General features: G+C 44.9%; 1 protein-coding gene across 3 annotated transcripts in view; it reads left to right on the plus strand.

Moving 5' to 3' along the window:
• Positions 1–22,753, plus strand: part of NDST1 (N-deacetylase and N-sulfotransferase 1) — a 91,727-nt gene extending 68,974 nt beyond the window's left edge. For all 3 annotated transcript variants that reach the window (XM_083488350.1, XM_083488351.1, XM_083488352.1), the window contains exons 4-15: positions 1,042–1,129; positions 1,457–1,611; positions 3,909–4,094; positions 4,347–4,475; positions 6,779–6,961; positions 7,565–7,661; positions 9,351–9,474; positions 11,579–11,753; positions 12,814–12,984; positions 15,271–15,380; positions 16,445–16,547; positions 18,065–22,753. In XM_083488350.1, the coding sequence (XP_083344476.1) occupies positions 1,042–1,129; positions 1,457–1,611; positions 3,909–4,094; positions 4,347–4,475; positions 6,779–6,961; positions 7,565–7,661; positions 9,351–9,474; positions 11,579–11,753; positions 12,814–12,984; positions 15,271–15,380; positions 16,445–16,547; positions 18,065–18,184 (1,641 nt within the window). In that variant the 3' untranslated portion in view covers positions 18,185–22,753. The remainder of the gene's footprint in view (positions 1–1,041; positions 1,130–1,456; positions 1,612–3,908; positions 4,095–4,346; positions 4,476–6,778; positions 6,962–7,564; positions 7,662–9,350; positions 9,475–11,578; positions 11,754–12,813; positions 12,985–15,270; positions 15,381–16,444; positions 16,548–18,064) is intronic.
• The last annotated feature ends 5,162 nt before the right edge of the window (positions 22,754–27,915 follow it).

Genomic DNA, 27,915 nt, shown 5'->3' on the forward strand with positions numbered 1-27,915 from the left:
GGAACAAACTTTTGTTGTCTAGGGATAAAATGAACTTTTTACTACATAACGGTATATTACCAGAAATAGGTGAGAACAATGTGTGTGTGTATGTGTGTGTGTGTAGGAATCAGTTAATGACCACTCTTCCTAATATTTCTATATCTTAGGGAGAGGGATCATTAACTGATTCCTTTGAGAAGAGCAAGAAGAAAGTTAGACTGATGTTAACAACCACGATTTATTTTGTTTGGCTTAGGGAAATGATGGTTTAAGGCTTGAACACTTTCCTTTTTTAAAAAAAAAAAGCAAAAAGCACAATGTGTAACAGATTTATCACTAGGTCTCTTAAGCACATGTCTGTCTCAGCTTTGTTTCCCATAGAATTATTGTTAAACCTTTGCCTTTTCTCTGCTTTCTTAACAAAAATAGAGAGTGTAGCTCTCCAAACAAAGTCCCAGAAGAGTAATTAAGCAGGATTTATTTGTTCCTGATGAGGAACATCTGAACGTTTACTTGCCCCCACTTCTACTCCAGACACCTCCACTTCTAAATAACTAGTATTTCTCTAACAAAGGCTAATCTAGCCACTATACTATTTGCTCACGTGAACTATCAAGTGCTTGCTTATGGTGGCAAAGGTGTTGTGGGAGTCCCAAAACTGGGTTATTAGCAGATGGTGACCTTTGAGGTCTAGGAGGCTGCGGAAAATGTAAGCTGCACCTTCCTGGTAAGAGTGATATTGCAGCTTGCATGTTAATGACTGAAATGTGTATATATAAGGGCATGTGAGGAAAACCGATGTTTTGAACTGGTACTAATGCCTCCTTGCATTTATACTGGTGGGGTGGAAGCTTATTCACTGTGCTCCCTCCCCCACCACTGCTGGGATAATGTAAAAAAAAAAAAAAAAAAAAGGCCTATGCCATGTGAGAAGACACCATGCTGCAGCTCCTTCTCTTTCTCTTCCTCGCGTCTCCGGAAGCTGGAACTTCTATTCCCCCAGCTTTCTAAAGCGAATAGGCTATGGTTTTAAATGTTGCTTTTCATCCCACTCTGTAGGCTCTCTTTGACACCCAGAATGAACTGCGCACCCATATCCCCAACTTCACCTTCAATCTGGGTTACTCAGGGAAATTCTTCCACACAGGTAAGAAGGATTTTTGGAGTGTGTGCATTACCTTATCTGGGCTCTCAGGTCTTTTGTGTTGAGGGCTAGGCTAGAGGATCTGCCTGGTAGGTGATGATAGCTTTGTGGATCAGATTCACCAGGAAAGCTTCCCTTCCCTTCTCTTTCTTATTTTTGCCCCTGGAGGTCCAAGGCTTGATCAGTCTGTGTGTTGTGTGCAGGGTGGTTAATGATGTTTTCGTGTTCTACTGGAAAAAGCACATGGTTGGTTTGAGCTTGTGGGAGGAATGGCATTCCATTGCATGTCTTCAGTTTTTAGTCGTGACACTAGTGGTTTGGGTCTGTCAGGTACGGACGCGGAAGACGAAGGAGATGACCTGCTGCTCTCGTACGTGAAGGAGTTTTGGTGGTTCCCCCACATGTGGAGTCACATGCAGCCTCACCTCTTCCATAACCAATCTGTGCTGGCTGACCAAATGACCATGAACAAGAAATTTGCAGTTGTAAGTAAGACGCTTTCTGGGGACAGAAGCAGAAGGCTGGGGCAAAACAAAAAGCGGGTTGTTCCTCAAAAGACGGAAGGAAGGCACCAGTCGATCATTTGTTTATTGTTCAGAATGATGAGTTTGCAATTGCAAAATGAAAACCTAGCACTGCTAGGACATTGCCATAATGCGTTCCATCAGCACAGCATTCTTAAAATGTCTCGTCGGCTGCTGCAGAAAACAGAACAACCATTTTTTGGGCTCCTGTCTACTATTTATGCAAGGAGTGTGGTGTGTGTAAAAACATCCCAACATTCAAGTCTCCCCAGGGGTCTTATAGAACCAGCTTCTCCTACTGTATTGTCGGTCTGAGGTATTGCACCCTTCATAGCATGATAATGAATTGGACCTCCAGGAAGAAAGCATGGCCTGCTTTCCTCCTCTCCTCTCTTGTTGTCTTCTTATGTTCAACCACTGATCTGTAATCCCACCATTTCCTATCTCTTTCTGGAAGGGGGATCTTGGTTCCTGTGATCCCTTCCTACAGAAATGTACTCCTTCTGTGATGCTAGTCTTTCACAACTAGTGCCCATGAGCCTCTTTTCTTAAAGCTAAAATCCACCTTCATATTTTGTTATCAAATAGCTATTCAAAACGGAAATGTCCAGGAGAGCAAACCGATGGTTATGCTGAGTGTGGAATCTCAGCCTCTCTAACCTTGAGCACATACCATTCTCTGGCACAGGGACAAATAGTGACCCTGGTAATCCTGCTTTGCTCCAGGGACGCGGGTGGCGCTGTGGGTTAAACCACAGAGCCTAGGGCTTGCCGATCAGAAGGTCGGCGGTTCAAATCCCCGTGACGGGGTGAGCTCCTGTTGCTCGGTCCCTGCTCCTGCCAACCTAGCAGTTTGAAAGCATGTCAAAGTGCAAGTAGATAAATAGGTACCACTCCGGCGGGAAGGTAAACGGCATTTTCGTGTGCTGCTCTAGTTTGCCAGAAGCTGCTTAGTCATGCTGGCCACATGACCCTGAAGCTGTACGTCGGCTCCCTCGGCCAGTAAAGCAAGATGAGCGCCACAACCCCAGAGTCGTCCACGACTGGACCTAATAGTCAGGGGTACCTTTTACCAGTTTTCAAGAACGGCATAAAATTTGTTTGTTTCCTTTCTACCCAACTTTTCAGTTGATGTGCTAACTTCTTTTATCTGAGGAATTCTTGAAAATTCCTTCATTACACCCAACCCCACAGTTTTGTTACAAGCCGGTTCTTCATCCTGTTGCAAATAGGTTTTTATTTATTCATTCACCCTCTTGGTTCCAGGTGTCAGATAGCGTCCAACACCTTTCAGTACAGTTCTTTATCTGACCTTTTCAAAAGATGGGTGCTGCCAAGCAACCAGTTCTTGATAGTGCCATTTGTGGGATGCACAGCTCACTTCTCTTTGTTACTCTTTCAGCACAACAGAGAGTCGGCTTGAACAAGCCCACTCAAGGGAGAAGAGAACTAAAAGATTAAATCATTAATCCTTTTTTTTAAGGAGTTTTGCCAAAGATGCCCTTTGGCGCATCATACACACAGAAAAAGAATTTGCAGGTTGCTCCTTTGCGATTACATGAACAAATGAAAAGAACCTGGGAAAAGGGGAGAAACTTAAACATAGCCATAAAATCTCGCAGAAGATCTTTCTTAAAACAATGAAACACGGAAGCTGTGCTGGATAACTCTTGGGTGGCAGTCTGTGTTCTCTAGTGTTGTGTAAGCTGTGACTTCATAAAATGTGCCACTATAGGCTTCTCTGTGTCCCCATGGGAGAGTTGCTCAGACTTAACACGGAATGCCTGTTGCCTGTAAAACAGGGCTGAAATGTAATGTTCCAGGTTTTGTTCTCCAGTTATCCTTCTTGCATCTGCTGGAGAGGACCCAGCCTTGTGCTAGGGTCACTGGAGCATGTAAAAGCCTTGCTGGCAAAACTTGCTATAAGGCTACGCATGTTGGCCATATCATCTGTGTGATAAGTTGAGTGGGGACTTGGTGTTAACAGTTGTCGGACCCATTCGCTACTCTCTCCTGTATCTCACAGAATTTACACCTTGAACCGTCTTTCCCAGTCCCCCGAAATAGGATGCTGACATCTCTGCCACTTTGGGATGATATAGACTGCAGTGGGGAGGGGAGGTAATAAGATCTTCTTTTAAAAAAGCCCTTAAAGGCTGGATTCCATTCACTTGCGGTGGGAGCCTTTCATTGAAAGTCCACTGATTACTCCTGCTAATACAGTTATGACCTCTCTCTCTCTCTCTCTCTCCTCTTAGGAGCACGGCATCCCCACTGATATGGGCTATGCAGTGGCACCTCATCATTCAGGGGTGTACCCAGTCCATGTGCAATTGTATGAGGCCTGGAAACAAGTGTGGGGGATCCGAGTCACCAGCACGGAAGAGTACCCTCACCTCAAACCAGCCCGCTTCAGACGAGGCTTCATCCACAATGGAATCATGGTAAGTAGGAAGGGCCTTTGCTTATCTTTCTTGCTTCACCCTCTCTCCAGTACGTGAATAAGCTCAAACTCTCCATATTGTTTAAGGGGCTCCACTAACTTAAGTGCAGGCAACCTGTGTATTTGTTTCCTAAAGGGACAGTGAGGACCTCTTGCACCATCTGCTCAGAATTTATAAGGAGCACTGGAACGGGCTGATTCTCTTTCTCCTTTTCAAAAACTTGCTATATGTTTTCTTTCTGCTTCTTTCCAGGTTCTCCCACGGCAAACATGCGGCTTGTTCACACATACCATATTCTATAATGAATACCCTGGTGGGTCCAATGAACTGGATAAGATCATCAACGGAGGCGAGCTTTTTCTGACCGTGCTACTTAACCCTGTAAGTGCTGCTTTGATGAACAATAGAAGGTCTAATTGCAGTGTGTAGAACCTCTTCTTCTTCTTCTTCTTCTTCTTCTTCTTCTTCTTCTTCTTCTTCTTCTTCGGTATTTTGAAATAAAGTTTAAAACCACAAGCACCAAATAGAAGGAAGGCAACAAGATCACTGAGAAAAAGGGGAAAAGGTAACTCCCCGAGTGACAGACCTTGGTGCTTTCTGGGTGAGTTTGGGTGGTGGTAAAGCAGCCTGAGAAGAAGCTGCTGACCAGGATGAAAGAACTTTTAAGGAAAAGATTTGCAGAATATTAGAAAAATCACTGTAAACAGATTACAATGTTAGCAGGCTTTGAAAAGGTTGACAATAGGACCCATGGAAGGGAAGGTGGGAAGTCTAGAGATTCGGAGTAATCTCTAAATATGGATATGCATTTGGTATTGTTGTAATTTTATACTTGCAAAATCAAATAAAAAATATTACACTCCCCCCCCCCAAAAAAAGCATTAGCAGGGCTAGAATAAATTCAGCAGTATGAAGTTTACTGAAATAAAACTGAAAAAGAGAGAGTACGGAATCATTGGAATATGCAGTGGTAAAGGGTTAATAAACGAACTATGGAAGTGGGGGAAGGGAAGTTGATGATGCAGTATTAAATTATTATTATTATGTATGGTTTGTATTTTGGTAAAATGTCATTGTGCAAATTTTTAAATTTCAAAATGATAAATAAAATTTAAAAGAAGAAGAAGAAGCTTCTGAGAGAGTTTGGATTTTTAAGCTATGTAGCCAAAATCATAGTGACAGAGAAATGCATTTGTATTTGTTTGGAGCATTGTTTGGTAAATGGAAACCACATCCTGGGCCCCATAGCATCTCTTTAAAAGCTGAGATCCGTTGCTTGCTTCACTTGCTAAGTAGGCTTGTGCATAAGCATGGTGTCCCAGATTTTAGAAGATTGCATGGGAGATTTCTATAGTTATGTGAGACACACAATTTCTCTGCTGTATAAAATTGCTTGAGAAGGTCTTGATGCAGGAATCCAGGGCCATCGGATTTGAAGTGAGGAAATTGCATAGCTTTAGGAGTTTGCCTGCAGTTTGAAATGAATGTCTTTTTGCCTCTTATGATCCTAGAAAATGCATGTGATCCAACATTTTGAAGTAGTCTGGAAGTCTACTAAAGCTGCTATCTCTTCCAGGCTATCTGTTCAGAGAGGGGAAATGCCTCAAATCTGGTTTTCTCTCCAGATTTCTAGGGCTGCTTCTGTTCCCACTGACCCTTGCTCCCTTTGCGTTTGCTTAGTTATCTTGTTGTTAATTTCTGTCTTGTCATGAGATAGGACGTTTGTTGGGGAAGGTCTGTGGGTTAGGCTGGGTCATTTGCTGAGTTTTCTGGGCCATGAATAAATTTGGCGGATGAATTTGTTTCTGTTGATCTGTGGGTCGGATATAAGTTTATTTCTGGTTGATTGACCAGTGACTAGGAAAGAAGACACTTAAGTTGCCAAACAATTAATTCAGAGTGTCCTGCTAAGCAAGTCCTCAAATTTATGCATGTGCAAATGGTGCACAATTTTTCACTATTCCTCTTTCTTTGTGGCACAATACGGCCTGCTTTGCATGTCACACTAAGGACTTTCCACACTTCCTCTTGTCCTCCTGGGGAAACCCGCTCTTTAGCACTCAATCAGAGCCAACAGCAATTCAGGTTTCCCCAGGATTGCCATTTGTTACGATCTATCCCTAAAGAGCAGGCTTTCCCTTGGAAAGAAGCGGGGCAAGGGGAAAGCCGCTTGGATATGTGCCTAGAAAGTGTGGGTAAGGCAGAAAACTGCTTGGACCTGCGCTTTCTAAATGCAGCAGCAGTGGAAGTTGTGTATGAGCCCTAAAACATTATGGTTTATTGTGAACAAGCAGTGCCAGTGCGCTGGTGCACATTGCTGAAATGGCGAGGGCTTCTGATTGCTGAGAATCACAGGTGGGGAGAGCACAGGTCTTGCTTTTGGGCTTCCCATAGACATCTGGTTGGCCACTGTGAAAACAGGATGAAGGACTAGAAGGGCCTTTGGCCTGATCCAGTAGGGTTCTTCCTGTATCCTTATGTTCAATCTCTCTCCCCACCCCCTTTTGCTGCTTCTGGTGAACACCATGGTCTGGCTGCTCATGCCAGCCACATTGTTTCTCTCCAAAACAAACCATGGGTTGAAAGCCAAGGTGGCACAATATCGTTTTGACTAACCACGCCAATTAATTTCCTTGTCTCCTGTGCTATCCTTTCTCCCCCCCCCACCTCCCCCCGCCCCAAAGATCAGTATCTTCATGACTCACCTCTCCAATTATGGAAACGACCGCCTGGGTTTATACACCTTTAGACACCTGGTCCGCTTCCTCAACTCCTGGACTAACTTGAAGTTGCAGACACTGCCACCTGTGCAGCTGGCACAGAAGTATTTCCAGATATTCTCAGAGGAGAAAGACCCTCTATGGCAGGTATGGGTCAGCTGCCTTTCCAGGCCTTCCTAGCTAAAGGCATTCAAGTAAACACACTCAGTGTTCTTTCTGTTTGATTGGCTTGTTTCTTTTGAAACCAAAGCTCCGTAGAGACTCTCTATCTGAATCAACAGCCGGTCCAACAATTATGAACACGAAACATCTTTGGAATAGATAGTAGTTGTGCATGTGCAGCAATATTCGTACGACGTGCCTATTTGTTGCTGCATTCTTCTCTCTCTCTCTCTCGAAACAGTGCACATCACACCAATCTGGTCCTAGATCTGAAAACTACAAGTGTGATATGATCTGTTTCTCATGGTTTGATTTACCCATCATTATGCTGCCTTTAGAGGTGAGCAGAGCGCTGTGTGAAAGTTTTCTTCCGCTTGTAAGATGCGAATCCACAATACTTAGACGTGACCTTGGAGTGCCAGGTATGAAGCAGGCCTAGCATGCTTGCTGAGAAGACAGTGCATCCTTTCCCTGCTGGCTGCAATGGACACAACTCATTGCTGGCTTTTGAGGGACCTTCTCCAGTAAGAACGGATTGTAGGCCTCAATTTCCCACTTGTTTGATCCCAACACGTTCCCATGTTTCAGGATCCCTGTGAGGACAAACGCCACAAGGACATTTGGTCCAAAGAGAAGACCTGTGACCGGTTCCCCAAGCTGCTAATAATTGGTCCTCAGAAGACAGGTGAGCTCTAACCCAGGGACGGTGAACCTCAGCCTCTCTATTTTGCCCTTGGTACTCTCGCTCAGGCTGTTCTTTTTTTGCCAGCTCTGCTCCACACCCTCCCTGAGCTCTTTCCCCTGGTGTGTCCTTGAACTGTCATTATTATGCCTCTTGCTCGCCTGGCTGTTGGACTGAAGGGTGTGTCTGTGTGGGGGGGAGAACCCCTGACTTTTGCCTGTCAGGAACCTTGCTCACTGGAGAAAGGTGAGCATCCTAACTGTCCACTGGTAAGCTGCCAGTGGAAGGTTCCCCAAGACGTAACGTAGTTTGGGGATTGAAGAAGTCCCTCCTGCTGCTGTAGCACGTTGATCTACACTGTGTGATTTGAACACACCTGCCACTAACATGGCGCGCGCGCGCGCGCACACACACACACACGGCTTGGAGGAATCCCAAAGTTTGCTGAAGTCTTACAGCAGTGTTTCTCAGCTGTTGTTTCCATCATCCCTAGTTAGTAGGACCAATGGTAAGTGTTTAAGAAACACTGTATATAGCATGCAAGGAGGCCATGGCATGTTTCTGGTAAGGCAAAAAAGTGGGAGAGGGGGATTGGAGTGGAGTGGCTGGACTCCTGAGTAGAGAGCAATCCACAGGGCAGCATTTTGTTGCAGCTCCAGCTTATTTTAACTTCACAGCATATAGGCCAGCCCATCATACGACGCTCTCATCATTTGTTTGCTTTTCTTCACAAACTTTGTGCAGATGCCGCATTTTTGTTTTGCTGCGATCTGAGACTAATGTAAGATTCCCCTTCCTGCACGCCAGTACTTTCCCCCAGTGCCTTTTCAACCACTCATAGCTGAGGTGAAACCCCTCGGTATGCAGTAATAGGTAGGATTTTCCAACACAGGATTTTTGAAGGGCTCCTTGGGTGTAAAAGTGCATTGCATGCCCTGAAGTTAGCTCAGGACTATACCTTGACAGGGGATGGCTGTAGCTTTGTGGCAGAGCATCCATTTTACATACAGACGATCCCAGGTTTGATCCTCGGTGTCTTCCAATAGAGCTAAGCAGTGGCGTAGCGTGGGTTGTCAGCACCCGGGGCAAGGCAACTAATTTGCGCCCCCTAACCCATGGATTTTAGCAGGGGGCAGAGAGTTGCGAGTGCGAGTGCCCCCCCCCGATGTTGCGCCCGGTGCGGCCAGCCCCCCCTACACCCCCACGCTATGCCACTGGAGCTGAGAGGCTTCCTATGTTTCTAACATCATATTGAACTGGTTCAAATGCAGCGCTAAGCTGTGGTTTATTAAGTCATGGTTCATTTGATCACGTGAACCCACCCCCAGTGGCTTAACCGTGATTTATGAACAACAAACAAATTGCACCCATTAGCAGTGGAATTTTGTTTTCTTTAAAATAAAACTTGTTTTGCATTAACCATGGCTTAGCGATGCATGCAAGCCTGCCATTGTCTCGTCTTTAGCTATTCTTTGGTGTGAGAAACAACATTTGTGTATTGAGAGATAGGAGACGGAAAGGATTTAGGAGCACCTGGTGAACTTGCAGCACCCGTCCTGGGGAATAAATATATTAAACCTGCCGGTGCTTGGAGATCCAAGAAGGTCACACAAGCTGGAGAGCAAACATCTGGCAGATGCTTGGTGGGGAAACAAGTTTTCAGCTCTGTTTTCTTTCCCCTTCTGTGAAAAGGTACCACAGCTCTCTACCTGTTTCTGGGGATGCATCCTGACCTGAGCAGTAATTATCCGAGCTCGGAGACCTTTGAGGAGATCCAGTTCTTCAATGGGCATAATTACCACAAAGGCATTGACTGGTAGGTTTCGGCCCCAGTGCTGGGAGGGTGGCGAGCTGCATTTTGGGCTTACAAGGGTGGCTTGCAACATCAGCAGTATGGAAGCGGAAGCCTTTTGGGGAGAGTCCATGGCGGAGCATCTCCTTTCATGCAGGCGATTTGAGGTTCAATCCATGGTTCAGTATCCAGGTAGGGCTGGGAAGGAGTCCTGCTCCAAACTGGCGAGCTGCTGCTACCAGTCTGTGTAGACCAGTCTTTCTCAACCTTGGGTCCCCTGACATTCATGAACTACAACGCCCATGATCACTGGCCATGCTGGCTAGGAATGATGGGACTTGTAGTCCAACAACATCAAGGAACTCAAGGTTGAGAAAGGCTGGTGTAGACGATACTGAGCTAAATGAGCCAATAGGATGACAGGGTGTGTGTGTGTGTGTGTAATTTTTATTTTCAAATTTTCAAAAAGAAAAAAATAATTTTTTATATATACACGCACACTAATCCATATCAGTACCTTTATGGGGTTCACTGAACCCCTGGACTTCCCCCCCATCCCTTCCATGACTTCCAAAAGTTATCTTCCTTTTTTAACTGCATCTAATTGCATTTATCCAAATTATTATACTTCATTTTTACCCTTTGTCATGTTAAATTACAAGTGCTATGTCGATCCTGCTAACGTTTTTAGATTTTTACAGTGTTCTTTAATATATTCTATAAAGTTATGCCGTTCTCTATTAAATTTGTTATCCTCTTGGTGCCTGATCTTCCTGGTCAGCCTTGCCATCTCCGCATAGTCCATCATCTTCATTATCCATTCTTCTTTCGATGGGGCACCTTCTTCTTTCCATCCCTGGGCAAATAACATTCTTGCCGCTGTCGCTGCATACATAAACAGTACTTTCTACTGTAGGCTGGCGAGGTATAAGGCAGCTTCCTAAGCGGGATTGCTGGGGTGCTGACCACCTGTTTGCCCACCCAAAAACAAAGTCCCAGTGGTCTTACTCAGTGTAGGGAAGCTTCCTAGGCTCATGTTGGCAGTCTGCTCAGCTGACGGGGGCTCTGAAAGGACAGATGCCTAGCATGTGTGGAAGAAGTAGGCAGTTTTTTAAATTATTATTGTTTTGTGGCAGCAAGAATACGCTAAGCTACACTGCTTTGTTTGCAGATCATCCAAGTAAGCATGAAATGCAGAACTGGGTGTGCATGTTTGATGCACTCTCCACACTCAGAGCAAGCATCAGTGATTTCTGCTCTGTAAGCATGTTTTATTCGGCTGGGTTATGCTGTGAGAAACCACAAAAGAAAAGTACACTGTGTCTAATGTGTTTTGCACACACCTCGCAACCCCTCTTCTTTGCTGTCTGTTGCATGACCGGCACGGTAGTCAACAATTGAGAACCCCCACCCTGTCCTGGCAATCTGTGGTAGTTAAAACTGCAGTTGAATGAGTGTTAGCCTTCTCTATAAATGTATTAAATCTCAGTCTGATAATCCTTTGATCTAGAAGAGCACATCTCTAATTGTACAATAATTGTTCACATAAACAGTAATGAGCCAGATGTTTTAAAATGGATGATATTCCACATGTGCATTAGTTTGGCTTGATAGATTTGGTCTTGGTCTGGAATATCTCTGAAAACAGGGAAACTTTTGGTATGTCCTAGTACTTCCTCTATTTTTTTTTAAAGGACCTTGTAGAACAGTTAGCAATGTCAGGCTTGCAAATCAGAAGGTTGGCGCTTCAAATTCCTATGACGGGGTGAGCTCCTGTTGCTCTGTCCCAACTCCTGCCAACCTAGCAGTTCGAAAACAAATGCAAATAGATCAATAGGTACCATGGAAGTAGGAAGGTAAACAACACTTGTCATGGTGTCCCATTGTGCCAGAAGCAGTTTAGTCATGCTGGCCACATGACCCAGAAAGCTGTCTGTGGACAAACACCAGCCCCCTCAGTCTAAAAGCGAGATGAGTGCTACAACCCCATAGTTGCGTTTGACTGGACTTAAGCGTTCAGGGGTCCTTTATCTTTTACCTTTAGAACAGTTGGCTGAAACCATTTCTGTCCTGCCTTTATCAAATGCCATCTATCACTCCCTTTCTGCCACTGACATTTTTTTTAAAGGTATATGGAGTTTTTCCCCATCCCTTCCAACACCACTTCTGACTTCTACTTTGAGAAGAGTGCCAATTACTTTGACTCAGAGGTAGCACCCAGGCGGGCAGCTGCACTGCTTTCGAAGGCTAAAATAATCACCATCCTCATTAATCCAGCAGATCGGGCCTACTCTTGGTACCAGGTAAGCTGCTCTTTCCCATCCCCTCTGTCCTATATTTTTGAGTTTGGCTACGGTATTGAATAGTTGGGCTGGAGTTAAGTTGTACATAAATTTCTAACTGGCAGGAAAAATATCTGCCGTATCCTGTTCAGGACAGAACAGTGTTTTGCATTGATTTAGATTGTTGACATTAGGGGTTTGTTTTTTTAATGAAACTTGTGCACACAAGTTGTCCTGCATATGATGCACTCTTAAAAGTGTGTGTATCTGGTTGCCACATCCAAAACAGCATTTTAAAACAACTTCATAAAATTACCAATGGCAGATTTGTATGGGAAGTTCAGGTGAATTATTAGAGTTATTTTAATTTATATCTGTTTGTAGACTTTTTCAGTCCTCACTGAAATTTATTTTTTGGGAGTAACTCATATATTAGGTAGAGTGCTGGACTTTTGCTATTTTGGGGTTCGATTCCATCACATACCAGAAAATCCAGGTTGAACAAATAAAGTTGATTTCTAGCTGTAGTACAACGATCCCGCTCCCCATCCCTTTGACATTTTTGGAAAGTGTTTGGGAGACGCACTGGATAACACTTGCTTGGTGCAACATTGTCTTATCTCCCCACAAACAAATCAAGATAAATGTTCAATAAACAGATCACCTGGAAGGGACTTTAGACTTCACAGGTGCTCCTCCCAATAACCCCAAAACTTTATTGTGTCCATCAACATCGTGAAGATTAGTGCATCTCATTTCAGAGACAAATTAAGAAGTTACAGTACTCAGTTTTCCTTGTCTTCTTCATGTACTGCACCCTACAGGCAATATTGGGTCAGAGATACGCTCTTGTGTCTTAAAGATTCCCCTTGCAAGAAGCCCCCTTATGGAGAGTATGATATCTTCTCTTACCCTAACGCTGCTTATTCCTCTGCTTGCATTGGCACTGGAGTGTGACAGGGCTGTTAAAGGATTTCTTATTTGAAATGAGGTGTTCTGACTAGAGCCTCTGTGGCTTTTTCTTCTTTTTTTTTCTTTTGGTAAAACTAAAATGCTGTCTGCTTAAAAAACAAAACAAAAGCATCAGCGAGCACATGATGACCCAGTTGCCCTGAAGTATACCTTTCACGAGGTGATCACAGCTGGGCTTGAGGCCTCTCAGAAGCTCCGGACGTTGCAGAATCGTTGCCTAGTACCAGGCTGGTATGCTACCCACATTGAACGGTGGTTGAATAATTTCCATGCTAACCAGGTAGGAAAGACTCTAAATCTCTATATTATCAAAATATAGTGACTGTGGTTGCTGTAACACATAGGGATTCTCCTTGGCTTTCATGACAAGAATGTATGAAACTGGAGTGTTTCAGAAACCACTTCTGCATAGACTGTCGTGGAGTGTTTGGATGCAAGGGACTGGTGGGAGAAACCAGCTGGTGAACCACCAAGGGAAGAAAGCTCAGAGCCCAGGGAGAGGTGGTGGGAGAACAATGAGTGGGCAGAGGGGGAGAAGACTGGGAAGAGGAGGTGTAGGGGTAACAGGGTTCAGTGAGCTAGGACAGCCTGTGGCAGAGAGAAGTCAAGAGAAGAAGTCAATTGGGCAGAAGCTGAAGCAGGCGAGTGGGAGGAGGGAAGCCAAGAGGCAGAGATAAATCAGACTGGTGTCTCCCCTCTCCCCCTTCTGCTATGACAAGCTCCCCTCTCCCAGAACCAAAAGAGGGCTGAAACGGGTGGAGCAGTGACAGGCTGCATGCAGACACAGTCTCTGAATGCTTGGGAAAAGCCCTGGAGAAGAGGGAACTCCATGGTTGTGGAGAGGCAGGGACTGGAGCAAGACCATCAGGAAGTAGCTGCTGTGCTCATTAGGCCTGACACTCAGCCAAGTCTGTGGAGACACTCAGCCAAGTCTGACCGGCAGGCTCTGTAGCATAGGCTGACTTCCATGCTGTCCTGGTTAAAAAACTGTAATGAGGAGCCAGTTGAACTCAGATATGTGGCTCCATCCTGCACCAGTCCTTCCTCCCTCTGAGGTCAGCTGATAATGGGGGAAGGAAAGAGTTATCCCATGGCCCCCACCCAGGTTGCTCTGCTGATCGTAAAAGAGCAAAAGATGGAAGTTATGCAGAAGCACTTCCTGTGCTGATCTGGCCCATTATACTTACTCCATTAAAAATGTCAGAGGGTGTGTAGGAAATTCTAGTTGCCTGCCCTCAAATCCCCTCCATGCATTTCCTTGGACAATAAAAAGAAATCCATTTAACAGGAATGTGTTGAGAGCTCGTCCAAAAATCCTTCTGCAGATGATAAAATGAGAAGACCTCTTTGGCTTGGTATGCCAAGCACTTAAGAAGAAGAAACGGCAGACTTGGGATTTTGTATACTGACTAGTTTAAGTTTGCATCTTGTTGGCAACTTATATATGTGCGCATAAGCATATGCTTATAGTTATGAGTATGCTGCTCTTGACTGTGAGGAAGGTCCTCCAGGCCCCCTCCAGGCAATGTTGTAGTCATTAAAGATTTCATGTCAAAGAAAAAGCCATGCAAATGAGCCACAGAAAAGCCTGTGCTGTGGTCTGCATTTGAAAGCTCTTTTCCGTAGGCAGAGGTTCTTGTGCAGACTTCATGTGCTGGGAGAAAAAGTGGTGATTCTGTGCTCACCCTCTTCATAGCAATCTTATGCTCATTTACACTGAAAGTAAGCCTCGCCAAACTCCAAGGCAATGCAGATTTAGAAGCAGGCTTAAGGCTTTTGAAATCAGTGTTGGGTTTAGGCCAGATGGGTTTGCTTTTGTGTAAATATATTTAGGAATGGGCCATAGGCCCAAAGGCAGGATATCTACTCTTCCTGTTTTGAGTGCATTAGGGTGTTAACCACCTAACACTTCTCCTGTCAAGCTCCCTGATGTTTGGTGCTGGAAACCACCAATCACATCACTATTGACATATTGTTGCTGCCTGGTATATTGCAGTAACTGGCTCTCGCTCTATGGAATGTGAGGCCTAGGTCTTCAAATCAACCTGGGACTGCTAGGAACACTGGCATATTTTATACTACTATTATATTTATATTGCATTTATAATTTCCCTGTTAAATTATTTCCCTTTTGGCATTCAGCAGCCAGGGTTGAGCAAAAATGTGCGAGTCTTTAATATTTCTGTGTGCAGATGTGCAAAATATGTGTGCCTACTTATGATTACTACTACTACTACTACTACTACTACTACTACTACTACTACTACTTTATTTATACCCCACCCTTCTGGCTGGGTTACCTGCCCTGTGCCCTTGGAAAGGAGTAGAACAGAAATAGTAATCAACAACATGTATTTGCATGTTACCCATGCACAGCTTCCATCAGTCTCCAACGAAGAGAGAAGCTAGGTCACTCCAGTCTTCCGCTTTGCTTCCCTTACCAGTGCTTGGGGGACAAACCTCTTCTGGTTGCTCTGAGGCTCTGTACTTTGGAGTGGATTTGATTGTGCTTTGAAACAGAGTTGAACTCAAGGAGCTGAATTTACAGGGCTCGTTTTCCTTTCAGATTCTTGTTCTGGATGGCAAGCTGCTACGCACAGAACCAGCCAAAGTGATGGAAACAGTCCAGAAATTTCTCGGAGTGACAAACATCATAGACTACCACAAAACTCTAGCGTGAGTCCTTCGCATTTCTTCCCCTTGAGCCAGTCTGGGTCCTTAATATTCTTTTCTACCTGTTGGGATTGATTTCTTTGCACAGACTTTGTTGTATAGATCCTGGCTATTGAGGAATTGATTCGAGAGGCCACTTTAGGAGAACTGGGTTGTTGACCACATTCCCTTTTACAGAGGTAGAGGACTCTGGAACATTGCAAGCCTGCCTTTCTAAGGAATACAGGGGCCTGCAGTGGCTACAGATAGGAGAGAAATAAATTAATTCTGCGCTTGTTTCAGTAACAATAAGGTTTGTATTCTGCCTGAATCTTCATTGCAGTACATTCAGAAGATGCAGCATTTTCCTGTGCTGCTCAGATTTTTCTGGCGCTCTGTGGCAGAGCTTTGTGCTAATTTATTTCTCTTTCCTTAATCTGAGACCCAGCACTTAATACACAAATGTGTGTAGTTGTAGCTTGAAAACCACATTGGATGAAGGGATTTCGAGAAGGGTCCTAGCTCAGCAGTATTTTGCATTGCCCAATATATATATAGCATTGTCATTTGAAATAATAGCTGATATGAAAAGAAAAATAAGCAAAACTTGTAAGCGCAAGTGGCAGCAAATGCTTTTAAAAAATAACCAACTGCTGCTAGTGTGTTTTTCAGTTTTCAGAAATTATCTAAATTAAGGAAGAGAGACAATTTAAGCAGAACTACAACTCCTGCACCAATGCTTTTAAAAAACCAAAAAAAACATTGATACTGTATCATTAATATTTGCTTTGTCTATTAAAGTACAGAAACCTCTCTGTGTTGTCCCCTGGCTATTGAGGCCTCCTTGGAGGTTTTCTCAAGTCAGAAATACTACTATGTCAAAAGTGATAATGGGATAATTTCACATAATCATTGCCTTGCAAAATGGGGCTTATATTGGACTTGGAAGATATTGTTTCCATATGTTAAAATAAGTGATAACTAGTTTGGTGCACTTGTAAAAATGGCTATATAAATTCAGCCTGCAGTGCAAGAAGCTGAGGGAAGTTTGGGTAACGTCGTTCAGTCTTTGTGGTTTGCCTTTGCAGGTTTGATCCTAAAAAAGGATTCTGGTGCCAACTACTGGAAGGAGGGAAAACCAAGTGCTTGGGGAAAAGCAAAGGAAGGAAATATCCGGAGATGGATTTAGATGTAAGTATTTGAAATCCTCTCAAGGTTTCTGGACCTGTGGGCATCTTGATGGTGCAACTGCTGATCTTCAGAGTTCTACACAGCATGCAGGCCCCACCCACACTTGCCACTAGCGGTGTGAAAACTTATATGCCACTATCCTTCTTCTTCTTCTTTGGCAATCACTCGTAGCCGAGTAAGATTGTCTTCCATAAACACGGTTTTAACAATGATTCCGTAAGTGACTGTGGAGGCCAATTCTGGATCCACACTCCTTCCACAGTGGGGACATTGGTTTCCGGGTGGGAGTTGATCACAGTGTGGATGTGCCAAGCGTGCCTTCCTCTTAGCACATTTCTCCCTTGCGTTCTGAGTTTGAGTGTCTTCAAAGCCCATGACACCTTTGGGTAAGGCTGTTCTCCAATTGGAGCACTCGCAGGCAAGTGTTTCCCAATTGTTGGTGTTTCTACTACATTTTTTAAAATTTGTCTTGAGACATAGTGAGCATCTAAATATGGGAAATGTGGGCAGGGCCAGTTGCGTTGGTGCTTCTCACCTGATCATCGCTGGATAAAGAGAGACGGATTTGCCCATGGATTTCCCAGTCACACTTTCAGGTCTGGAAATACGCTGCTGCCACCCTTCTGTGTCCTCTTATCTGTCAGCAGTGCAGTTTGCTCCATGGGTTTTAACTGTTGTTTCAGGGTGCCCTTTACACAACTTATTGTTAAAGGTCTAACTGTTAAAATGTAAACATATAAACCATCTTACAGGGAGTTGTAAAGATTAATGGCACCTGTTCTGTGAACACTTGATGCTAAACCTAGGCTGACCTCTGTGTGGTACACCTGTGTCCCAGGGCATGGTCTGCAGACACACGGGGCCACCATTTTGTTTAAGCTGGTCTCTGTGTGATTTGTGCCTGGATGAGTGACGGGGTGGGGGGTGTTTAGAAAGGCAGACAGCCCCACAGAATAGGAGTGGGAAAGTATGGCTCTCCCTGAGTGAACCACCCACCTTGCTGCCACCTTAAATATCCCCCATCTGCCAGCCCTGCCTGGTCCCAGAAGCTTTCCTTAGGTGGCAACTCCATCAGTGGTATTTGCCTTGAATGGGGATGAACTTACCCGTGGTTTCTCCCTTCTTCCCCACCACTGCTTTGAAAGCCTCAGAAGATTCTTGCAGTGCATTGATCCTGTCTTCCTCCTGGCAAATCCTCCCTCCTGGGTTGAACTGCAGTTCCTAGCACCCCCAATCCATTGGCATCGTTTTGCTTGGAGTTTCAGTTCAGCCTCCCTGAATCCTTGGGTGAAGAAGGCACTGCCATATGCTGGCAGTAGAGAGGCAGCATCTGTTGTGTGGCCCAGTCAAGCCCGGAAACTGCACCCCTCTTTCAAGGGGTTTATATATTTGATGGGAGCCACTTGAGCAGGCTGCTTCTCAGCTGTCCCCTCTGATGGAGCACGTCCGTTGCATATTAACACAGTTTTTACACAGTGGCACCTTAGTCATTATTCTTTGCTTTCCTCCTCTTGCAGTCGAGAGCGTTCCTGAGGGACTATTACAGGGACCACAACATAGAGCTATCCAAGCTACTGTACAAAATGGGCCAGACTCTGCCGACGTGGCTGAGGGAGGAACTCCAGAACACAAGATAGCCACTTCTTATCTCCTGTATTGAGCAATAGTAGAATGAGTCCGTGCGGAGGATCTCGGAACCTGTATGCCGAGCCAAAAGGATGTGATAATGGTGTGGGATGATATACACAACCAGGAAAGAAGCATTTTGAGCAATATTCATTCAAGATCATCTGGGGGAAATGGGGCAGCGGGGGGAAATAGCAGGCCCATTCAGTTAAATGCTGTAGCTTGGAAGAAGACCAACCTGAGACCAACCATCTGAGTTGAATGACTTCGCTACACACCTTGGCCAAAGCCAGCTCCACAGCGACCTCTTCCATCTTCCCCAGGAGTGCTGTGCTTTACCGCTAGTGTTGAGGTTGCCCCCTGTAGTCTGTAATGCCACTTCCTGGCGAAGAGGATCTGCTCAAGCACCTGCTCTTTCTCTGCATCTGAGTCCCATCACCTGAAATAGTATTACAGCAAGCCAGCTCCTTCTCAACAGATGATGGAGAAGGAAGAAAGGAAGGACTGGCTGGCAGGCAGGCAGGCAGGCAGGGGGCTTTGCTTAGTAGCAGCTCCTGCCCCCATGGAAGTTTGGAGAAGGGACCGCGAGGGCAGTACTACCTTGGAGCTGGATTGGGGAGTGCCCCTGCTGCAAGCATGGACCTACTTTATGCAATTTGGGATAAAGCCCAGACCGGACTGGGATGGTGATACTCAGTAGAGTTCTTAGCTGAAAGAGGTGGTTTTTTTATATATATACATGGTGACTTTGAAAAAGACTACGGTGCTGGCAATACTTAGGTTATACAAGATGGATTTCCCACTCCCCTCTCTCTGGTCTTCTTATATGGGGATTTTTGAGAAGGGTGTGCACAGGGGATGGGAGGGGGATAAGGATGGGGAAGACGCACACATCTGACCAAGCGAAATCACTCCAGAGGGTTATCTTAACACGCCCCCATCCTGCACCCCTGCCTGCAGCCACAAAGTTTTTGTGTGAGTGGTGGTTCCTGTGGTTAAAAGACTGACGCCATTCAGTATCCTAGCTGCTCTTCGCGCACATGCCCCCCCCCCCAGATCATGAAAAGGAGTCCTGGGGCGTACACGACAGCCTTGGACTGGCAGCTGCCAAAAAAGGTTACTTAAGAACTTTGAACCACTTGAGCACTAAGATAAAACAGTATTTTAGTAACTTTCCTTTCCCAGCCAGAACTATGGATGCCGGAGTTTGCATTCCAGATCAGGTTCTTTATTATTATTATTTTGTCCCGTTTGTCGCTGCAGAGAAAGGCCATGGCTTTGGCTGAACAGTCTGATGTCCATGTTTTCTATTGCTGCCCCAGCTCAGATGGGAGTCCCAACAGGAGTTTGGAGGGTACTGGGGTAGGGAAGGTTGCTGCGCCATCATTTCCCTCAGCTTCCCTTTCACTGGTTTCCCCAGCCAGGTGCTTCTCCATCCTGCACACGGCCCACCTAGTGACTCCCAGTCACACAGGGCCTATTCTTCCCCCTGACACTGTGCCTGAGCCCCATCTAGCGGATGAGTCGAGAAACAGCAGATGCCTTTCAGCTCTACCTTTTTATTCAGTGTCTTTATTTAAACAACTGTAACCAGTAAGGAATATGCAACTGCTCGAGAAGAAAAAATGGAATTGGAGATGGTGACAGTGGAGGGTTACTCATGTTGAGATGATGCCTCTTCTTCTTCCTGATTAAATCGTTTCTCATGTGGCCTTCTACACTACGGAACTTTTGACAATGGACCCAAACTACACTGACATTGAAGAGACACCCTTCCTTCCCAGGAACACCTACCCCCCTTTCAAATAGGAAGAGCAGAGTAGTCAGTACGAAGGCTTCATACTTTCAGAAGTGGCCCTCTTGGATCTGCCTGTTTCTTTCCCCCACCTCCCTGTTCAAGGAAGCTCCTTCTTCCGTGAAGCCATGTGCTAGGATATAAGCAAGAGAGCACTTTCTGTTTGTAGCAATATGGGCTGTGCCACGTGAAGGTTGCGACCTCTGCCAGGTTATGCCACGAGCGATGGAGCCAAAGCAAGACACCTCTGCGTTCTAAATACTGATCACATAGAGAAAAGGGAGAGGATAAGAGAGTTCTTGCAAAAGGGACACATGAACAAGGAGTGCAGAACCCCGCCTGCTGCAGGTTTTTGTCTCCTCGGCTGAGCCCCAATATCAAAAGTGTGCTTACCTGGGAGAAAGGTGCTTTCAGTGAGAGGGACTGAAAGGTAGTGAACCGTGGCTGGGAAAGGGCGCTCTGCTCTTTTAAAATGCACACGCCCCTCTTCCTCAACTATTTCTTGCATGGTAGGAGCAGACCTGCATTCAAATAGCATATGCTATAGTCCTGTCTAGTCTAGCCCTGTGTCACCTGCATGTGTCCTATGGTGAAGGGTTTTGAAACCTGGAATTTGACCAAAAAAAAACCCCCTCCCCTTAATCTGTGGATTTCTAGCTATTGGGCACTTTGTCTTTTTAAAGGGGAGCCTTCATGTTAGCAATAGATCTGGCAACAGGAGTTAGTATTTGGACAAGTAACCTTTATAAGCATCGCCCCCCCCCCTTTGCCCACTACTGGTAGCAGTCTTAAAACCTGAAGCTCCGGGCCATCTTTCCTGCTCAATTAAATCTAGTGGTGGTGTGCTTTGTGAGCACTACAGGTAAGAAGCCATAAATAAGCTTAGGAGTGCAGTTGAACTGGGGAAGTAGGTCGGTCACGGGAACGGTACTTTTTAACAACCGAACGAGTAAAGTAATCTGCATGTGGGACAACTGCTCCTGCTGCTGCTGCTGCAATTCAAGGCCCTGGTGAGTTAATTTTGGGCAGATGTCAGAGTGAATGAAAGTGACAAGACACACAGAATGCTGTCGTAGCCTTTCCCAGTGTTTGCAGCCTAAGGCACAGGGCCAGAAACTGCTATCCTGTACAAATTTAATTGCTACTCAGATTGAAAAAGGACAAATCTATAAAGCAGCAGAAGCAAGGAAGGCTTGGCTGCAAAAATGTGGCAGTGGACAGGGGTGGGCAGTTGCTGGGGTCTACAGTCGTACCTTGGTTTTCAAACAGAATGCGTTCCGGGAGTCCCTTCGACTTGCAAAACGTTCGGAAACCAAGGTGCGGCTTCCGATTGGTTCCAGGAGTGTCCTGCAGCCAACCAGAAGCCACGCCGGATGTTCAGCTTCCAAGGCAAAGCTCACAAACCGGAACACCTACTTCCGGGTTTGCGGCATTCAAGTTCCAAGTTGCTCATGAACTAAGCTGTTTAAAACCAAGGTATGACTACTTGGTTGGTTTTTCCACAACATGCACTGAATATTTGCAAAGTGGATCAGTGGGGCTTTTAGAATTGGTTAAAAGGGGTGAGTGCATGCTCAGCCCAGGAGTTTTTCCATTACCATATCTGATCTCTCAGCCTTTTCAGTAAACACACACACACAGAGAGAGAGACAGAGACATAAAAGTTGTTACTATTACTTTGTTAGAAGTCGGAAACCCTCACTGCAAGTTGCCCAGAGATCTGCCCTTGCATCCTGATCTACCTTTTGCTCACCCCTCCTCTGGGAGATTTGCTTTATGACAAGATAGCATCCTGGGCCTTTCTCTCTCTCATAGTTTCCACATAGTGTATTGACCTTGCTGCATCTTTGATGCTGTTAAAGGCAAAAACAAACAAACCTGTTTTAGTGTAAAAGTTTCTGCAAAATAGTACCCTTCCCTTTATAGGGGGAATATTCTTTACAGCTGAAACCCAAGAGGCTGTGAAATCTCCTGTCCGGTTCTTGACCCCTGCCCATCTCTCTAATGTCCAGAAAGGTCAAGCCACAGGTTTAGATGCTAAGTAACATGAAAAGCATGGCCTCATTTATCTGTATGAAGGATTCGTATGGTGGCCCTCGCTAGATCTTCAGGAAATTGCTTTAACAGGTAATCTGCAGAGGCAATGGTAGCTGCAGCCCAAAAGTTTGTCCCCATTGTGAATTTTGTGAGCACTGTGCACACAAAAAGCAGCAAAATGATGCAGAAGTTTTCTTTCTTTTTTTTTTTTTTACAAATGCATTTTGAATTTAGCTCCTGAAGGTAGCCGTTGTGTCAGGTTCAGGCATCACATGGCCAAAGCGGTAAATGCAAAAAAAGACGAAACCTTTATACATGATCATTGTTCAAAAGTATTAATTTGTCCTGCTCCCCAAAGCTGGTGTGGTTTAGCCTGTACAGTGTGGGGAGAAATCTGCCTTTCCACTGGTCAGCAACATTCAGAAGGCTGAGCATATGTCAGGCATCTTGTCAATATCTGGGTTTTTAAGGAGGACAATTGTTTTGTTACTGGGTTTGTTTGGTTTGTTCTTTATAAAAGGACGAGCGCTCTGAAGATTTTTATGTTTTGCATGAGATTCTGTATGGCTTCCCATGGGAAGGGGGTATTTTCTTGGTGGGAAGGGAGGAAAGGGGAGGGAATACATTTAAGAGTCTTTCTCCCTTATTTTTAATCTGTACTTGAACTCATTTTGGGTTCAGAAAACTGTGTCACTAATGTAAGGTCCTGTTGAACTAACTGCTAATAAAATGGGGTTGTCTGTTTTTAGATCATTTGTGTGTGTCTTCTCTCTCTGCTTTTGTGAAATGGAAATGGGGAACATAACTGTATTTTTTAAAGGCTCAGCAAATCAATGTTTTGGTTTTGGTTTTTGGTTTTTACAAGGACTAGGACTCTCAGCTTCTGTTCTGCAAGTAACTTTCTGTGTTCACAAACAGGAACTTGAGCAAAGTCCTGGCTAATGGCACTGCAAAACTGCAGAAAGTATTACCACAGAGGCATTCTAAAATAGCATCAAATCCTTTTCAGTGATGTGCAGGCTACACAGCATACTGCAAATCAGAGAGATAGTACAACGCAGTACCGCAGCTTCCCCCAACCTGGTGCCTTCCAGATATTTTGGACTACATGAACCATCATCCCTAACAATTGTCCATGCTGGCTGTGAATAATGGGAGTTGTGATCCAAAACTTCTGGAAGGCACTAGCTTGGAAAAAGCTGCTCTAGAGGAACAGTCTAGTTCATTCATTGGACCTGGTTTGTTGAGCGTAATACCACACACACACACACACACACACACACACACACACTTTTCCCAGTTCTGACATACTTTCATGGGAATTCTGATTAACATATCATTATCAGATGTTTAAAATCACTTTTTTAAAAGTTTCATTCCAACCCTTTAATCTTTAGTTTTCAGCTGAGAATTTGAACACTGATCAAGGTTTTCAGCATGTGATCATTGGATTACCTTCCAATAGATTATGAAGGTTTTTTGTGGGATTTTTAAAAATGAATCATTAGAATAGCTGAGGTTTTGTGAGCTGTTAATGGATGCATTCTGCCAGAAGGTGGCAGTCTCAGCTTTGAAACTGGGATCCAGGTGGCAGGTAAAATAAAGCCTGTAGACAAGTTATGCTTGCCGTGGATTTATGATAGGTGCTGGCTGAAATATGACTGCAAGGGTGCAGCTGTGTTGCCATCAGTTTGTGCAAAGTGGTTCTCTACATACTTGCAGCAATGTCAGCTGCACCTTTGTAACGCGCTGGTGATTATATTAGTCTGGTGGAAGTTTCCCCAACAAGAGACAGCACTGCACACATGCTCCCTCACTATTACATTCCACACAGTTGCATTTCAACCAGCAATTCATATGACTGGTTGTGCAGGTGCAACTCCCTTGTACAGTGGTACCTTGGTACTCAAACAACTTGGAACCCAAACACTGCAAACCCAGAAGTAAGTGTTCTGGGTTGCGAACTTTTTTCGGAAGCCGAATGTGCTCCGTTTTGAGTGTTACGCTGAGGTCTGTCTGTTTTTACTATTCATTTTGCGTTTTTGTGACACTGTGGAACCCAGTTCAGCTACTGATTGATTGACTGTGTGACTGCAGTAGATTATTTTCATTTGCTTTCATTTTATGGATCAATGGTCTTGTTAGATAGTAAAATTCGTGTTAAATTGCTGTTTTAGGGGTTGTTTTTAAAAGTCTGGAATGGATTAATCCATCTTGCATTACTTTCTATGGGAAAGCGCGCCTTGGTTTTGGAACGGACTTCTGGAATGGATTAAGAACCAAGGTACCACTGTACTGTATGTTTTACATTTCGGCTGCATTTAGTTCTGAGCTGATGCTGCCATCTTGTGGGGACACCTTCATGAACGCACACAAGCACCATGCAATTCCCATTGTGCAGAACTGCCCCCATGCCATAGTTCTGCTAACAAGAGGTGGTGGAAGTAAGAAGGATATTGCTACCTGATCCGTGTTACCTGATCCAGCACAGAAGCATCTACAGATGCAAAGGAATTGAGGGCACCCTGTTGCCAGGGGTGGGGAAGTTGTAAGCCAAAGGGCTGTGTCCTCTTGTGGACAACCTTCCAAGGGCCACATGCTGCTGGTGGTGGGCAGAGGCAGAGGTGGGCGGAGCAATGGATGTGAATTTCAACCTTTGTCCAGTAGGCTACTTTCTAAACACACTCACTCACTCTCTCTCTCTCTCTCTCTCTCTCTCTCTCACACACACACACACACACACACACACACACAGAGCCTCTCTTCTTCAGACAAGCCAGTGGCATTATCAGAGTTCAAAAACACATACCACCCAGGCAAAAACACTCAAGCTTGTGGAGCAATGTCAGTGAGGGACATCCCCAAGGGTGGTCTGGAGGTCCATTGCTATTGCAGTGTTGTGCCTTACATACTGTATCCAGTGGAACTTACTTTCTTTGTCCTCCGCAGAACTCTCTGCCGCCTCTGGACGATGGCTGCTGTTCCTCCAGGGGACAATACCTCTGTGTTTGCTCATTGAGCATCTAGTTCTTGAGAATTAAGGGTTTCCTATGAAACTGAGGTGGGGCGGGGAAGGAGTCTCTCGTGTTTACAGAAGCAATGAGTGCCTCCAAAACCGATAACATTTCCCCATGGAGTCACACAGTGCGGTAAGCAAAGAATTCCACAACAGGCGCTGAAGCTTTCCTGCCCGGAGGAAGGAAGTCCTTGCTTTGTGGGCTTTTGGGGCTGGTGATTACTACTTAAAGGATGAATGGTCTCCTAGTTATTGCTGCTATAAGGGCTAGACCCCAGGGTACCATCAAGTCACCATACTTCAAGAAAGAATAGCATATGTGGGAGATTGTTTCCTTTTCAAAACTTTAGAATGGATGTTATGCTCCTGAATAGCTAACGGGAGCCTTGGGCAGGGATGAATTGAAAAGACAGATACATCTTCCCATTCAACCAGTATATCACTCAACTGACCAGATCATCCTTTCTTCAGGACGTCTCAGCACGAACGTTGTGTCAAAGCAGTGAGTGTACAATGAAGGCATCTTGTACACAACTCCAGTATACAAATTCTTTTTTAAAAACAAGAGGTATTGCAGCTTACTTTTGCTTGTAAGTTAACCCACTGCTGGCAGGGAAATGGGCAACAGTGTTTAGCATGTGTTGCCCAATTTAAAATGTACTACTGGCTGAGATGGGTGTCCATGCTCTGCTATTCGCTGGGTAGATCATTATCATTCTCGGTTTGAATAAAAATCTAGAGCTAGGAGAGAGAGCAGGGGCTGGCTGATAATGCAGAGGTGAGCAGATGACAATCTCGACATGCTGTTAGAGCTCCATCTGGGAAGACTTCCCCATGGAATAAATAAAGGATTTCCACATGCAATAGAGGCTGAATCCTTGGGGTCCCAGGTACATGGGCTTTATCATCATGATTATTGCCCATAGTTAGCAAGCTGCAGCGAAATAATTTCTCTAATGGGAAAGGAGAGCACTGACTTACAAAACAGATCCTTGGTCCAACATCCACACACAAAGCCCCTGAGATGTCTTGAAAGGTCACATAGCTAGCTAGAAAATTATGCTTGTTAGCTTGGGTGGGGCCAACTGGTTCTTATGGTCTAATATATCCTTGTAGAATAGGAGTTGAGAGTTTCCCCTCCCCACATAAGGCATAGTGCTAAGCAATATACATCCCAGTTCATGCCTTTTGAAAGCATGAGCTCTGGCTCAAATAAAACAACTCCAGGTGAATTTTGGTGAATTCACCCTGACGCAAAACAGAAGAATTATTGCAAACTGCCCAGCAATAAAGGGTAACTCATGCATTCTCCACTGCATAAAGAGATTGGTTCTGTCAGTCAGTCAAAAATGATTTTTGTGCTATTTTTTTTAACATGGATCACAAGCTGCTGAGTTCCATAGTCTTGGAGATATCCTAAACTACAAAATTCAATCCAAAATTAAAAATCTATTCCACTTTCAGTAGAACCAGGAGAAACCAGTAGAGAGCAATTTCTAAATAGCATAACGTAATCATGTTGCCAGTGTGCTCCCCAACATCTGGTAGGAATTCCCCATGCTGACTGGAGCCTGGCTTTGGTTTCTACTTGTTCTGGTGAATAAGGAACGGGCATACAGTGGTACCTCGGGTTAAGTACTTAATTCGTTCTGGAGGTCCATTCTTAACCTGAAACTGTTCTTAACCTGAAGCACCACTTTAGCTAATGGGGTCTCCTGCTGCTGCTGTGCCACCGGAGCACGATTTCTGTTCTCACCCTGAAGCAAAGTTCTTAACCCAAAATACTATTTCTGGGTTAGCGGAGTCTGTAACCTGAAGCGTCTGTAACCCGAGGTACCACTGTACACAGAAACAGGATGCTAAGCATTTTCTGACTTCCCCCTTGGGATCAATGGGCTTTGCATACTGTCAGCATTTGATTGTAGTGACTGCCACTGTAAAGACAGTTACTGGGCCCCTGGAAGGGCACACTGTGCCCAGACCTGGTGGTGGTTTTTAATCCTTTCTCCCTGCCGGTCTCTGTGCTTTGAGAGGGAAGCAGAGTGGGTGGGTAAGGGCTAGGACAGACAGGGAAATGAAGCACACAGTTCACCACAGTGCAAAGGTCTCATTCCCTGAGCACAGTGGAATGTTGTATCCCGGCAGAGACAAAAGGGGCTATGCTATTTCCACAGTGCACGACTTGGCTCATCTGCATGGGGCCTCTCGAGCTATTCTGCTGCAGGCTGCTCCTCCGACTATGACGCACGTGGCCTAAATAGCAGCATTTGGGGTCTGGGGTGGGTGTGCGATCCTCTTGGCTGACATCAGTGTGTCAACCGCAGGGTTCTTCAATTTATCCCGTCTCAACCAGGAAGCCAGACTTAGCATTAGTGTGTTGTAATTGCAGCTGAGTCCCATGTACAACACTTTACTTGCTTGGACAAAGTACCTCTGGATGTCTTCTCTTCACCCTCATCCTGGCAAGAATGCTATTGTCCCCTCACTCTGCTTGAAAAGGTGTTGGCTTGAAATAATACTTTCAGTATTTTTCTCTTGTCACAGCTCAACCCTATAAAAATAAGAAAGAGTGCATGCTTTCTACACAGCCCTTGGAATTAGGGGTATGAAATGAAAGTTCTTGCTCGGTGCAATTCTTTTTTGGAATTAAGCACTGTGATAGAAGTAGGGGGAAAGTCAACACAAACAGGTGCCATTCTGGATTCCACCTTCCATCAGCTTCATCCAGCATAGGCAATAGTCAGGGATATTGAGAGTTTTACTCCAAAAATTCTGGAGAGCTTCAGGTTGGGAAAAGCTGCTGTATACTAGCAGCAAACTTAGGGATCCGTCTTGCTAAAGAGCTTCACCTATATACAAGTTGGAAGATATCAGCGTACTTAGTTCACGGGGTG

This window comes from Podarcis liolepis (genome assembly GCF_965112155.1).
Source record: "Podarcis liolepis genome assembly, chromosome: 2".
Classification (NCBI taxonomy): domain Eukaryota; kingdom Metazoa; phylum Chordata; class Lepidosauria; order Squamata; family Lacertidae; genus Podarcis; species Podarcis liolepis.